General features: G+C 43.6%; 1 protein-coding gene across 2 annotated transcripts in view; it reads right to left on the bottom strand.

Moving 5' to 3' along the window:
* Window positions 1-15,421: 15,421 nt before the first annotated feature.
* Window positions 15,422-16,149, bottom strand: part of LOC126213152 (poly [ADP-ribose] polymerase tankyrase-2-like) — a 50,788-nt gene continuing 50,060 nt past the window's right edge. For both annotated transcript variants that reach the window (XM_049940775.1, XM_049940776.1), the window contains one exon: window positions 15,422-15,972. In XM_049940775.1, the coding sequence (XP_049796732.1) occupies window positions 15,444-15,972 (529 nt within the window). In that variant the 3' untranslated portion in view covers window positions 15,422-15,443. The remainder of the gene's footprint in view (window positions 15,973-16,149) is intronic.

The following is a 16,149-nucleotide window of genomic DNA, read 5'->3' as shown; positions in this document are numbered from 1 at the left end:
ATACACGTTACGTGTCTTTAATGCAGTGGTTTCCATTGCCTTCTGCATCCTCATGTCGTTGATCATTGCTGATTCTTCCGCCTTTAGGGGCAATTTCCCACCCCTAGGACAAGAGAGTGCCCTGAAACTCTATCCACTCCTCCGCCCTCTTTGACAAGGCCGTTGGCAGAATGAGGCTGACTTCTTATGCCGGAAGTCTTCGGCCGCCAATGCTGATTATTTATCAAAATTTAGGCAGTGGCGGGGATCGAAACCGGAACCGAAGACCTTTTGATTATGAATCAAAGACGTTACCCCTAGAGCACAGCTGCCGAAGAGGTACGGTGTCAAATGCTTTCCAGAAATCTAAAAATATGGAATCTCCTGTTGCCCTTCATCTATAGTTCGCAGTATATCATGTGAGAAAAAGGCAAGCTGAGTTTCACTCGAGTGGTGCTTTCTACAACCGTGCTTATTCGAGGACATATGCTTCTCGGTCTCAAAAAAATTTATTACTTCGGAACTGAAATATGCAGCAAACCAAAGTTAGAGATATTGGTGTGTAATTACGCAGGCCATTTCTTTTGTCCTTATTATATACAAGAGTCACCTGCGCTTTTTTTCAGTAGCTTGGGACTTTGTGCTGGGCAAGAGATTCGCGATAAATCAAGCTAGGTAAGATACCAATGCCTTAGAGTACTCTTTGAAAAACCGAACTGGGATTCTATCTGGACCTGGTGACTTATTTGCTTTCAAATCTTTTAGCTGTGTCTCTATGCCAGGCATGCATATTACTATGTCGTCTATACGGGAGACTTCGATGGTCAAATGATGGCATGTTTCTGCAATCCCCCTGTGAGAACGATTTCTTGAAAGCGAAATTAAAAACTTCAGTTTCCATTTTGCTATCTTCAACTGCCACACCAACCTGTTCAAAAAGAGAGTGAATGGAAGCCTTAGACCCGCTTGGCGATTTTACATACACCCAAATTTTTCTCGGCTTCTCTCCCAAATCTTTTGCTAAGGTGTGACGGTGGTTATGCTGGTGTGCATCACGCATAGATGTTTTCACAGACGCACGAATCTCTACTAATCTTTCGGCGTTCTCTTTGCAACCGACAGTTCCACAGTCTCTGCTTCCTCAGTATCTTCCAAGTTTCTGTATTAAACCATGGTGGGTCTTATCTTTCCTTTATCCACTTACAAGGCACATAACTCCCCAGGCCACGATTTACAGTCTGATTGACCTTTGGCCATAATCCCTCTAAGTCAGTCTCATTGGAACTAAGTGACGTCAGTTTGAGAGCTGGCATGAGCCCCCTCTCATATTTCTCTGAGTAATTCGATCTTCCTCTCTAATTGCATGCGGTGAAAAGTCACTATTGCTTCATACGCGGGCTTCCCATGCAGCGTCTCTCGTCACCCGGGTGGTCCGGTGACAGGCGGGCTCCGCTGATGTTGAAAGGGTTAAGCTGACGGGTGTGAGGGATCGAGTGAATGCTTTCCAGACGCCGACATTGTCATAAGAGTGGCGGCGACACGCCCACAGGGGCCTGAAGGAGTGGCTGGGCTAGAGATTCCGTTACTTCGCAGAAACTTAGTGAAAACCGTTTCTGGCGGGCTACCAGCGAGGCGTGGAAAAGACTTGTGTTCCCAGGCAGTCTTTGCGGGTAAATTCCCGCGTTTTCTGCAGAATCGTAAATGTGATTGGCTTGCTCAGGGCATAGCTCCGTGACGTAGCAAATTCGGCGCAGAAATTGGCGCCAAGAATCTCCATTGGTGGAAAGGTAGTGCTTCGGCAATAGAGTGGAATTTTCCGCCGGTTTTCGAGTTGCTGATTGGAACGTTTAACCACAGCCACTGTCGTGGGGGCGGGAATGTTCTGTGTTCGGTTTGTACGGGTGCTCTTGTGAGGGTCGTCTCTCGCTTTTCGGTCAGAGTAGGTTACAAGACTGAGCTCTCGCTGCTCTGGACAACCTGCCTCCCATTGGCTGTCTAATATACTTTTATTTAATTGTAACTGTTTGTTGCTGAAGTTCCGACTTCAACGTAACTTTCCGAGTACAGTTGGCAATTGAGCGTTCTGCGTACAAGCGGCCTATGTTGTCCGTCTTGAGCAGTTTTGGCTAAAGTTGACTGTATCAGAGTTACTGTGTGACTTCGCCTGTTAAAATCAATCACTGTACCATCAGTGATTGTGTGGCGAGCGTTCTTCGTCTCCCTCAGAGGCGCATTTGTATTGCTAGGAAGGCTTTAGTCTGGAACAACCAGACCAGGATAATTTGTTTCGGGCTATACCCGCGACATTATCATCACCACGACAGGACGTCGAAACAACCAGCCATTGCGTCTGGTACGCCAGATCGTGTTCTTGCAGGTAAGAAGACAGCTTGGTAATGTATGTCCGCAGCACCGGCAAAGCAGGCATTTTTGCTAGGCGATAATCAGAGCTCAGCAGAGCGCGCCTGTTCGTCTTTTTCTAACTTTGTTCTGTCTTGGGTGTTCATTGTCTGAGTTCTCACTACTGTAGCAGCAATTAATGTTGGGTTGACTGTGTGTTTCTCTTAAGATTTGAGTTGCAAGGAATTGGCTCCACATACCACTTCGTCATAAATGTCACAATCTAGTTTAGGGACAACTTCACCTTCACAGCATTTATTTGAGTATCCAATTTGAGCCAATTTGATGTATTGTAAATTTTTTATGTGTTTTGTTTATTATTTTGAGTTTAGTCATAATAAATCATATTGTTATTTTGGACAGAACTGTCATTTTGTTAATCGGTAGAGCAACCCTTTCATTTCTCACTACATTAATGAAACTTCCCTTTATTTAACTTATTTACCAAATTAAATTATTGTAGGTGCCAAACTCTTTTCTACTCGACTTGCAGGGTCGATTACAGTCACTTCACGTTTCTTTTTAATCCATGTGCAACAGCAAAAGTCAGAATAGGGGGGGGGGGGCTTAGAGCATCATTTATATATGAAGATTCTAGAAGAATTTAGTGTTAAATACACTGCTAGCCCCGGCATCTCGCAAGTTAACTCTCTAAGCGAGATGCCAACAACTGCTTATATCCTCTAGCTAGCAGAAAAGTTTAGCTAGCCTTCTTGGCTAATTTATTAACTTTCTTAACCACAGTTGCTATAATGCCATCATGATCGCTAATCCCCGTTTCTATACTGACACTGTCGATAAGGTCCGACCTATTTGTAGCTACAAGATCTAAGATATTTCCATTGTTTGTGGGCTACCGAGCCAGCTGCTGAAGAGAGTTTTCAGAAAACGTGTTCAAAAGTACTTCACATGAATGTCTGTCTGTAACCCCTGCAATTAATCCGTAGACATCTCAGTCTATACTTGGTAGGTTAAAGTAACCTCCAACTACTATTACGTGATCTGGGTATCTAAGCACCACTGCCCGTACACTTTTCTTCAATTACTCTAGAACTGTCGCAGCGTAATTGATTGGCTGGTAAAAACATCCAACAGTTATCTTGGTTTCACCTGCACCTACTATACGCGACCAGGTAACTTCACTTTCGCATTCCACTTCGACCTCAATAGGGACAATATTGCTCTCAACTGCAATGAACACTCTCCCTCCTATGGCCTCTAATATGTCTTTCTGATATACGCTCCACGACTCAGAACTATCCAATTTGGGTTTCAGCCAGTTCTCAACCCCAAGAATAATTTGAGGGCGAGAACTTTTTGAGGGCAGCAATTTCAGGAACTTTCTTAGATGCTAAAAGATATAGCACAGGCGAAACACCCTTAGCTCAGAAAGGAATACACATGCAAGCCATGTGCACCAGCATCACTTCCGTCAGCACCGCAGCTGTGCCACCATGGGAGCCATGTCGCCTGGCTACCACGTGGGACGCTGATTGAGGACCCCAGCTGGCGTCGACTCTGGGACAGGTCTCCCTGAAGCCGCCGCTACAGTGGGTCAAGGCCGGCCCAGGAGGAGGAGCAGCAGATTAGTGTTTAACGCCCCATCCACAACGAGGTCATTATAGAGACGGAGCGAGAACTCGGATTAGGGAAGGATGGAGAGGGAAATCGGCCATGCCCTTTCAAAGGAACCATCCCAGCACTTGTCTGAAGCGATTTAGAGAAATCACAGAAAACCTAAATGAGGATGGCAAGTCGCGGGTTTGAAGCGGGCCCAGGGTAGTAACACAATGACCATCGATACCAACACCAGTGGCTCATTGGCCACTACAGCCGGTATTACACTATCAAATTTCTTTGTCAAATATCTTTGTCAAAAATCTTTGTCAAACATATTTGATGGTGTAATAGGAACTTTGTCAAATCTCGTCCAATATTTGATCAAATCTAGGGCCTCGCTGTAGATTTGATCAAAGAAATCGCTTGTCTTCTGTTCACTGCAATGCGATATGTTACCACATGGAGCGCTAGCATCGCTCAGCGTTCTGTCATCTCTAGTGTTTTTATAAACATTGCCGTAAATACAATTGGTGTGTGCCGACAACTACAAAATTAATAGAGATGTATGAAGCTGATGAGGCGCTTTACAACATGAGACACCCTGAATACAGAAATAGATTAAGAAGATTGGAGACGTGACCTGACCTAACCTAACCTAACCTAACATAACCCTCTCCTGTAGCAAGGAATCGGAGTGTTAAAGTGAGCCAGTCTTCTGAAGATGTAGCAGTTCTTAAGTGAATATTGTGCTTTGTGATATGAGGATACACTTCTTTGAGCACATACAGAAATGTATGCTCATCCATTCTTAAGTAATTGATGTACGACTTGACGTCTTCCACTGTGAGCTCACGTAACAAGTTTTGTTGAATGCTTTTATCGTGTCGTCGTGAAACCCACGGCTTTACCCAGACTAGATTAGTTTTTCGTTCCATAGATCCGTGCTGAGGAGATCCTCCTGGATGTGGAACATGTCAATTCTTTTTTTAAGCTGAAATAACAATACTAATAGTATGAATAAATACAATACATAATTTGTTTCTATTAAAAATTTCGTCAATGGAGTAGAAGGAGATGGCCACTAGTAAGTCTTTCAGGCTCCTTTTAAACTCATCTTTATTTGTAACTAAATTTTTTATGTTTGCTGGCAAATTATTGAAGATGAGTGTTCCTGAGTAGTGGACCCCTTTTTGAACTAAATTTTGTGCTTTTAAGCCCTTGTGCAGATCATTTTTGTTTCTGGTATTGTATATATGAACTGTTTGTTGGAAAAAGAGATATATTATTTAGGGCAAATTTCATTAAGGAGTAAATATACTGAGAGGCAGTAGTTAGTATACCCAGTTCTTTGAAGAGATTTCTGCAGGACGTCCGTGAATTTACTCCAGAAATAACACATATTACATGCTTTTGGACTCTGAAAACTTTTGTTTGACTTGAAGATTTACCCCAAAATATTATACCATATGACATTATGGAATGAAAGTAGGCGAAGTATTGAAGCTTTTTCATTTTTATGTTGCCTATGTCTGCTAACACTCGAATTGCAAATACAGATTTGCTAAGGCGTCTCTGCAGTTCTGTTGTGTGCTCCTCCCAACTGAATTTATTATCATGTTGTAATCCCAGGAATTTAAGACTGTCATCTCGTATGTATGGTTCCTTTTCACCCCCCCCCCCCCACTTCTTTTCCGCATGTGCATGCAGTGCAATTGCGTTACGTGCAACTGCTGCGGTTAATAACAAGTTGATGTCAGCCATCTTGAACTTTGACGAAAATTTTGATGACAGTGTAATACCCCTTCTAGCGCTACGTCAAAGATCTTTGTCAAATGTATTTGACGGAATATTTGATCACATCTTTGATCAAATCTTTGACAAAGAAATTTGATAGTGTAATACCAGCCTACGGCAGTGGTCAGGCGTCTTCCGACAATGCTGGGAAGTGGGGCCTAATTGCACCGTTACGGCACAAGTGCCTTGAAGGGACCCCTGAACATGAAAGGGCGCCGCTGGCGAAGGAGGTTGTGTCAGCCAGCCGACGCTGTTCTCTGTCAACAATCCTGGTCGTCAACAGGACACAAGGCGGCGGAATTCCTCAGCCGAGTCGCCACAGTCCTGTACTGGACTGCGACCAGATGCAATAAAGTAAACAGCACTGCAGAGTGTTTCCTTGGTGTCACCAGCTGTCCACCCAACCACACCCAACTATCGACACCAATAAATCGCATCAGCAAGTGATATCAGAGTTGATAGCGTCGTCATTTCAGCGCGACAAGTATAAGTACATTTTCACAGTAGCTTCTCTGTTCAAATAGTTCTTAACACAGCATAATATAATTGTAGTATTAATTCGTATTAACAACTAACACTCTGTTCAAGAAGCGGAAGACGACGAGGTATATCTGGAAAACGCCAAGAGATATGGGAAGATTTCAGTTAGATTACATTATTTTTAGACAGAGATGCCGAGATCAGATACTGGATGGTATGGCGTAGCTTCAGATCACAATTCGATGATAATGAAGAGTAGGCCGAAGCTTAACAGACTGGTCAAGAAAAATCAATATGCAAAGGAGTGGAATATAGAAGTACTAAGGAATGAAGATATACTCTTGAAGAAGGATATAGATATTGCAGTAAGGAATAGCTCAGAAGGCAGTACAGCTGAAGAGGAATGGACATCTCTAAAAAGGGTAAGTTGTAAAGAAAAACGTAGGCACAAACAACGTTACAGCAAAGGAACTCTGGAAAACAGAAGAAATACTTCAGGTGGTCAATGAAGGATGGAAGTACAAAACTGTGAAGGGAAATTGAAGAAAACAGAAGTACAAGTCACTTAGAAACGAAATAAATAGGAAGCACAAGGAAGTTAAGGTGAAATAGTTGCATGAGAAATATGAAGAAATCGAAAATAAATTGTCGGTAGGACAGACTCAGCATATAGTGAAGTCAAAGCAGCCTTCGGTGAAGTTAAAAGTAAGGGTAATGATATTAAGAGTGCGATAGGAACTCTTTGTTAAATTCAGAGGACGGATCAGATAGTTGGAAAGAGTACATGGAACTCGTCTTGGGGGGGGGGGGGGACTTGTCTAATGATGTGACAGGAAAAAAAAGGAGTGGATATAGAAGACATAGGGGATTCAGTAGAAGAATCATAACATAAAACGGAAGTTTTAGAAGACTTAAGATCGAATAAGGCAGGGGGGATGGATAATGTTCCATCAGAATATATAAAATCAGTGGCGGAAGTGGTAAAAAAACTATTATTCACGTTCGTGTGTAGAAAGTATGAGTCTAGCGATATACCCTCTGACATTTGGAAAGACATCATCCACACAATTTTGATGACTGCAAGAACTGGCAAGTGCGAGAATTATCGCACGACCACTTTAACATCTCATGCATCCAACTTACTGACAAGAATAATATACAGAAGAATGGAAAGGAAAACTGAGGATGTATTAGGAAAGGTAAGAGGACCAGAGAGACAATTATGACGTTGTGTTTAATAATGGAAGCAAGACTAAGGTAAAATCAAAATATATTCATAGGATTTCGCGACCTGGAAAAAGAGTTCGAAAATGTAAATGGTACAAGATTTTCGAGATCGTGAGAAAAATAGGGGTAAGCTATAGCGAGGGACGGATAATATACAATATGTACAAGAGCCAAGAGGGAACAATAAAAGTGGACCAAGAACGAAGTGTTCAGATTGAAAAGAGTGTAAGATAGGGATGTAACCTTTTGTCTTTATCGTTCAATCTATACATCGAACAAGCAGTGATGGAAATAAAAGAAAGGTTCAAGGATGGAATTAAAATTCAAGGTGAAAGGATATTAATGATAAGATTCGTTGATGACATCGTGAAAGTGACAAATTACAGGATATGCTCAATGCTATGAACAATCGAATGAGTGCAGGGTATGGATTGAGAGTAAATCGAAGAAAGACGAAAATAATGAGAAGTGGAATAAATAAGAACGTGAAACTAAACACCAGCATTGGTGATCACGAAGCGGATGAAGTTAACGAATCCCGCTACCCAGGAAGCAAAATAACAAATGATAGATGGAGCAAGGAGGACATCAAAAGCAGACAAGCACTGGCAAAAAGGTATTCTTGTCCAAGAGTTTTTTTTTTTTTGAGTCATCAGTCTCAATTTGGCCAAATTTCAAAATTTGTTGAGCCAAGGAGTGCCCCAAAATGCAGGAAACGTAGGTGGAATTCAAGGATAAGAGCTTTTTGAATCATCAGTCTACTGACTGGTTTGATGCAACCAGCCACGAATTCCTGTGTTGTGCTAACCTCTTCAACTCAGACCAGCACTTGCACTCTCCGTCCTCAATTATTGCTGTGTGTATTCTAATCTCTGCCTTCCTCTACAGCTTTTGCCCTCTGCAGCTCCCTCTAGTACTATGTAACTCATTCCCTGACGTCCTAACAGATATCCTATCATCCTGTCCCTTCTCCGTGCCAGTGTTTTCCTCATATTCCTTTCCTCACCGATTCTGCGCAGAACCTCCTCATTCCTTACCCTAATAGTCCACCTAATTTTCAACAATCGTCTGTAGCACCACTTCTCATGTGCTTCGAATCTCTTCTGTTTCGATTTTCCCACAGTCAGTGTTGCGCTACCATACAATGCTGTGGTCCAAAGGCGCGCTCTCAGAAATTTCTTCCTCAAATTAAGGTCTACGTTCGGTATGAGTAAACTTCTCTTGGCCAGCAATTCCCTTTTCCCCAGTGCTAGTCCGCTTTTGATGTACTCCTTGCTCTGTCCGTCATTCGTCGTTTTGCTGCCTAGATAGCAGGATTCGCTAACATCATCTACTTCGTGATCATCAGTCCTAATGTTAAGTTTCTCTCTGTTTTCATTGCTGCTACTTCTCATTACTCTCTCTCTTCGATTTACTGTCAGTCCATATTCTGTACTCAGACTGTTCATTTCATTCAGCATGTATGTAATTCTTCTTCACTTTCACTCTGGATAGTAATGTCATCAGCAAAACATATCATTGATATCCTTTCACCTTGAATTTTAATTCCACTCCTGAACCTTTCTTTTATTTCCAACATTCCAGAATGAGGTTTTCACTCTGCAGCGGAGTGTGCGCTGATATGAAACTTCCTGGCAGATTAAAACTGTGTGCCGGACGGAGACTCGAACTCAGGACCCTGGCCTTTCGCAGGCAAGCGCTCTACCAACTGAGCTACCCAAGCACGACTCACGCCACGTCCTCACAGTGAGGTACTGGCAAAAGTAAAACAGTGAGGACGAGGCGTGAGTCGTGCTTGGGTAGCTCAGTTGGTAGATCGCTTGCCTGCGAAAGGCCAGGGTCCCGAGTTCGAGTCTCGGTCCGGCACACAGTTTTCATCTGCCAGGAAGTTCCATTTCCTTCATTGCTTCTTCAATGTACAGATTGAACAGTAGGGGCAAAAGACTACATTCTGGTCTTACACCCTTTTTAATCCGAGCACTTCTTTCTTGGTCGCCCACTCTTATTATTCCCTCTTGGCTCTTGTGCATATTGTATATTACCTATCTCTCCCTGCAGCTTACCCGTATTTTTCTCAGAATTTCAAACATATTGCACCATTTTACATTGTCGAATGCGTTTTCCATGTCTACAAATCCGATGAACGAGTTTTTATTTTTCTTTAGTATTGCTTCGATTATCAACCACAATGTCAGAATTGCCTTTCTGGTGCCTTTACCTATCCTAAAGCCGAGCTGATCGTCATCCAACACATCCTCAATTTTGGTTTCCATTCTTCTGTATATTATTCTTGTCAGCCACTTGGAAGCATGAGCTGCTAAGCTGAAAGTGCTATAATTCTCGCACTTGTCAGCTCTTGCAGTTTTCGGAATTGTGTCGATGGTACTTTTCCGAAATTCAGATGGTATGACGCCAGACTCATACGTTCTATACACCAACGCCAATAGCCGTTGCCACCCCCCCCCCCCCCCAATGAATTTAGAAATTCTGATGGAGTGTTATCTATCCCTTCTGCATTATCCAATCCTAAGTCGTCTAGAGCTGTCCAAAATTCTGATTTAAATACTGGAGCCCTTTTCTCATTTAAATCGACCCCCGTTTCTTCTTCTGTCACATCAGACAAATCTTCCCCCTTATACAGGCTTTTAGTGTACCCTCTCCACCTATCAGCTCTGGCTCTCTCCTCTGATTTTAACAGTGGAATTCCTGTTGCACTCTTAATTTTACGACCCTTGCTTTTAATTTCACGGAAGGTGGTTTTGACTTTCCTATATGCTGAGTCAGTCCTTCCGAAAATAGTTTCTTTTTAGATTTTTTCTCATTTTTCATGCAGCCATTTCGTCTTAGCTTCCCAGGACTTCCTATTAATTTCATTCCACAGTGACTTGTATTCTGTATACCTGAATGTCCGTGAACATTTTTGTACTTCCTTCCTTCATCGATCAACTGAAGTATTTCTTCTATTACCCGTAGTTTCATTGCAATTACCTCCTTTTTACCAACGCTTTTCTTTCCAACTTCTGTGATTGCTTTTTTTAGAGTTGTCCATTCCTCTTCAACTGTACTGCCTACTGAGCTTTTCTTTATTGCTGTATCTAAAGCTTTCGAGAATTTTTAGCGTATCTCGTCATTCCTTAGTATTTCTGTATCCCACTTCTTTGCATATTAATTCTTCTCTTAAAATCATCCTTCTTTTCATCGCTACTTTATTCAGTCTATATCTGCTCCTGGGTTCGCCTTACAATCCAGTATCTGATTTCGGAATCCCAGTCTCACCATGATATAATATAACTGAAATCTTCCCGTATCACCCGGCCTTCTCCAAGTGTACCTCCTCCTCTTGTGATTCTTGAACACACTATTCGCTTTTAGCAGCTGAAATTTATTTCAGGAGTCAATTAGTCTTTCTTCTCTCTCAATCGTTGTCTTCTTCTCCTTCCCCTACAACTGCATTCCAGTCCACCATGACTATTAGGTTTCCGTTTCCCTTCACGTTTTGTACTACTCGTTCAATATCCTCAAATACTTTCTCTATATCTTCAGCTTGTGACGTCCGCATATACACTACTGGCCATTAAAATTGCTACACCACGAAGATGACGTGCTACAGACGCTAAAATTTAACCGACAAGAAGAAGATGCTGTTATATGCAAATGATTAGCTTTTCAGAGAATTTACACAAGGTTGGCGCCGGTGCGACACCTACAACGTGCTGACATCAGGAAAGTTTCCAACCGATTTGTCATACACAAACAGCAGTTGACCGGCGTTGCCTGGTGAAACGTTGTTGTGATGCCTCGTGTAAGGAGGAGAAATGTGTACCGTCACGTTTCCGAGTTTCATAAAGGTGCGATTGTAGTCTATCGCGATTGCGGTTTATCGTATCGCGACATTCCTGATCGCGTTGGTCCAGATCCAATGACTATTAGCAGAATATGGAATCGGTGGGTTCAGGATGGTAATACGGAACGCCGTGCTGGATCCCAACGGCCTCGGATCACTTAGCAGTCGAGATGACAGGCATCTTATCCACACGGTTGTAACGGATCGTGCAGCCACGTCTCGATCCCTGAGTCAGCAGATAGGGACGTTTGCAAGACAACAACCATCTGCACGAACAGTTCGACGACGTTTGCAGCAGCACGGACTATCAGCTCGGAGACCGTGGCTGCGGTTACCGTTGACGCTGCATCACAAGAGCGCATGCGATGGTGTACTCAACGACGAATCTGGGTGCACGAATGGCAAAACGTCATTTTTTCTGATGAATCCAGGTTCTGTTTACAGCATCGTGATAGTCGCATCCGTGTTTGGCGACATCGCGGTGAACGCACATTGGAAGCGTGTATTCGTCATGGCCATACTGGCGTATCACCCGGCGTGATGGTATGGGGTGCCATTGGTTACACGTCTCGGTCACCTCTTGTTCGCATTGACGGCACTTTGAACAATGGACGTTACATTTCAGATGTGTTACGAGCCGTGTCTCTACCCTTCATTCGATCCCTGCGAAACCCTACATTTCAGCAGGATAATGCACGACCGCATGTTGCAGGTCCTGTACGGGCCTTTCTGGATACAGAAAGTGTTCGACTGGTGCCCTGGCCACCACATTCTCCAGATCTCTCACCAACTGAAAACGTCTGGTCAATGGTGGCCGAGCAACAGGCTCGTCTGAATACGTCAGTCACTACTCTTGATGAACTGTGGTATCGTGTTGAAGCTGCATGGGCAACTGTACCTGTACACGCCATCCAAGCTCTGTTTGACTCAATGCCCAGGCGTATCAATCGTTATTACGGCCAGAGGTGACTCTTCTGGGTACCGATTTTTCAAGGATCTGTACACCCAAATTGCGTGACAATGTAATCAGATGTCAGTTCTAGTATAATATATTTGTCCAATGTGTACCCGTTTATCATCTGCATTTCTTCTTGGTGTAGCAATTTTAATGGCCAGTAGTATAATAAATCTTCTTCCCACTGTGAATTAGCGGGTTTGGGTTCAAAGGACTTTCGTTTCAATAATTTTAACTCCTCTTCAGCCATATTCGACCCACTAGTTCTGTGTTATCACAAACACCGAACGCGACGTCTAGACAGACAATAGAAACGACGGGAAGTGAAGGGACCGGGTGGGTCCGCGCGGTGCAGTGACGTGCGTGGCCGGGCGAGTAGACGGTGGGGCACTGCTGAGCGGGGGCTGCCAGCGCGGTATTTGCCCGGCCCTGCTCTAGGACAGGTAGTGGGAACTGGAGGTAGCGTTGTTGTGGCGTTCTGTAATGTGAGAGTGAACGTCCATGTTTCCTGACAAACGTCAATAAGTCTCGTAACAGCAGCATCACAGCCGTGTGGGAAATGAATGTTTTTGAGGTGATTCTTCGATTCTCTTTAATTAAACACAGACTGATAATACAACACGAAATGGTATGTGCATGATGTGTTGTTTGTATTGCTCTGTAATTAAACACACAAACTATCGCACCGTCTGTACTGGAGACATAGAAGTAAATTCTGTCTCGGTTCTAGGCGCTCAGTCCGGAACCTCGCGACTGCTACGGTCGCAGGTTCGAATCCTGCCTCGGGCATGGATGTGTGTGATGTCCTTAGGTTAGTTAGGTTTAAGTAGTTCTAAGTTCTAGGAGACTGATGACCTCAGAAGTCCCATAATGCTCAGAGACATTTGAACCATTTTTAAATTCTGTCTGAGAATGGAACTGAAAATGCAGTGAAGCCATATAGCTCTAATATAGCGGTAACCTCGGTGTTGTGCAACTTATGCTAGTTTAATATAGGACCATACACGCTCCTACCAAGTACTTACCCATAATCAGATGATGTATAGGATTGGTTCAAACAACTTCTGGAGATGCAGCCGAGTGATGTCTTCGAGAATCAATGATATTTCCTCATTTGTGCGTAAAAATGATTCGGTATAAGATTTTTGAAAATATAGTCACCGATCTTAAAAGAAGTTAAAATTAAAATGTAATTATATTTTGTTAAAATATAATTAATATGTTGTTAAAATATTTTAAGAAGATTGCGATCAAGACTGTTTTAAATTTTAATTTCAAATGATTCGGTGTTTACCCATAGAAATATCTGTGACCCCGGAAGACACCACCCAGCAGCATTTCTGAGCTCGTCAGAACATTTTATATGCCACGGAAAACCTCAAGTATGAGGCAGAGACCTGGTGTTTATTGGCTTTGCAAGCAGTATTTTTCAGCAGTTGTTCAGTTCTGAAAAGATTGCTCCAGAGATACTTCTCAGATTGTTTCCTCAAACGGAAGGTTACTTACAGTTACTTATGATTATCTCTCATTGACGCTATTGTTGTGGTGTTACTGAAGTAGTCATATACAACGGCCAAACTTTCAGGAAACATTTCTCACACACAAATAAAGAAAATATGTTATGTGGACATGTGTCCGGAAATACTTACTTTCCATGTTAGAGCTCATTTTATTACTTCTCTTCAAATCACATTAATTATGGAATGGAAACACACAGAAACAGAACGTACCAGCGTGACTTCAAACACTTTGTTACAGGAAATGTTCAAAATGTCCTCCGTTAGCGAGGATACATGCATCCACCCTCCGTCGCATGGAATCCCTGATGCGCTGATGCAGCCCTGGAGAATGGCGTATTGTATCACAGCCGTCCACAATCCGAGCACGAATACCGAGGTTGCGTAGACAAGAGCTTTCAAATGCCCCCATAAATGAAAGAGGGTTGAGGTCAGGAGAGCGTGGAGGCCATGGAATTGGTCCGCCTCTACCAATCCATCGGTCACCGAATCTGTTATTGAGAAGCGAACGAACACTTCGACTGAAATGTGCAGGAGCTCCATCGTGCATGAACCACACGTTGTGTCGTACTTGTAAAGGCACATGTTCTAGCAGCACAGGTAGAGTATCCCGTATGAAATCATGATAACATGCTCCATTGAGCGTAGGTGGAAGAACATGGGGCCCAATCAAGACATCACCAACAATGCCTGTGTTGATGACGTGATTGCACAATTGCGTGCGGATTCTCGTCAGCTCACACACGTTGATTGGGAAAATTTACAATTTGATCTCGTTGGAATGAAGCCTCATTCGTAATGAGAAGATTTGCACTGAAATGAGGATTGACACATTGTCGGATGAACCATTCGCAGAAGTGTACCCGTGGAGGCCAATCAGCTGCTGATAGTGCCTGCACACGCTGTACAGGGTACGGAAACAACTGGTTCTCCCGTAGCACTCTCCATACAGTGACGTGGTCAACGTTACCTTGTACAGCAGCAGCTTCTCTGACGCTGACATTAGGGTTATCGTCAACTGCACGAAGAATTGCCTCGTCCATTGCAGGTGTCCTCGTCGTTCTAGGTCTTCCCCAGTCGCGAGTGATAGGCTGGAATGTTCCGTGCTCCCTAAGACGCCGATCAATTGCGTCGAACGTCTTCCTGTCGGGACACCTTCGTTCTGGAAATCTGTCTCGATACAAACGCACCGCGCCACGGCTGTTGCCCCATGCTAATCCATACATCAAATGGGCATCTGCCAACTCCGCATTTGTAAACATTGCACTGACTGAAAAACCACATTCGTGATGAACACTAACCTGTTGGTGCTACGTACTGATGTGCTCGATGCTAGTACTGTAGAGCAATGAGTCGCATGTCAACACAAGCACCGAGGTCAACATTACCTTCCTTCAATTGGGCCAACTGGCGGTGAATCGAGGAAGTACAGTACATACTGACGAAACTAAAATGAGTTCTAACATGGAAATTAAGCGTTTCCGGACATATCCACCTAACATCTTTTCTTTATTAGTGTGTGAGGAATGTTTCCTGAAAGTTTGGCCGTACCTTTTTGTAACACCCTGTATATGTACTGAGGAATTAAGAGAATGGACGCAAGTTAACTTTTTCATATTCTTTATTCTAAAGACAAGAAGTCATAGAATGAATTACTTATATATGTATACATATGTTTGCAGGACTGCTATCTCCGTGATAGAATGTCTATCAGCTGCTGGTGTCTGTTCTGCCTGGCCAGGTCCAGGGCTGTTCTCCCATAGTTATCTGTGGCCCCCTTGTTGGCTCCGACCTCAAGCAAAAAAGCCACTGCCTCCGTGCGTCCGTTCTCTGCTGCATAGTGCAGAGGCGTCCTCATATACCTATCCCTGGTGTTGGGTCCATCAGAGAATTGTGGCAGTTGCCCTGTCACATAATTCCCAAAATCATCTAAAGTGAAGACCTCATGTCCCATCACATGTCGAGGGCCCCAAAGAGTGTGGCCCTGACGTACGTTTCGTCTTACGGTCCTGGTGCCCACGTCTGGCCCACCCTCAACCAGACTCCTCAACATCTCGACGTGTCCTCTTTCTGCCGCCCAGTGCAGAGGGGTCCGGCCCTCCAGGTCCTTCGCCGCCACGTTCGCACCTGCCGCCAGCAGCGCCCGTAGCTCCTCCACTTCCTCCCACTTAGCCGCCTGGATAAGTCTTCTGCTTCTCTCTTCTGCCGGAAGGGTCCTGCACAAAACATTAGCGTTCTGTAAATACCCGCTCCAAATGAAGAAAACTATACATAAGATACACTGCGGGCATTTCTGAATACACATCTGCCTAGCATCAAATTTGAAATCTAGAAATCTCCCTTCTATGATACAGAACAGTCTGATATTCAGTGCATATATAACTACCCCTCAT

This window comes from Schistocerca nitens, chromosome 11 (genome assembly GCF_023898315.1).
Source record: "Schistocerca nitens isolate TAMUIC-IGC-003100 chromosome 11, iqSchNite1.1, whole genome shotgun sequence".
NCBI lineage: Eukaryota > Metazoa > Arthropoda > Insecta > Orthoptera > Acrididae > Schistocerca > Schistocerca nitens.
This window is presented reverse-complemented; position numbering and strand designations above follow the sequence as displayed.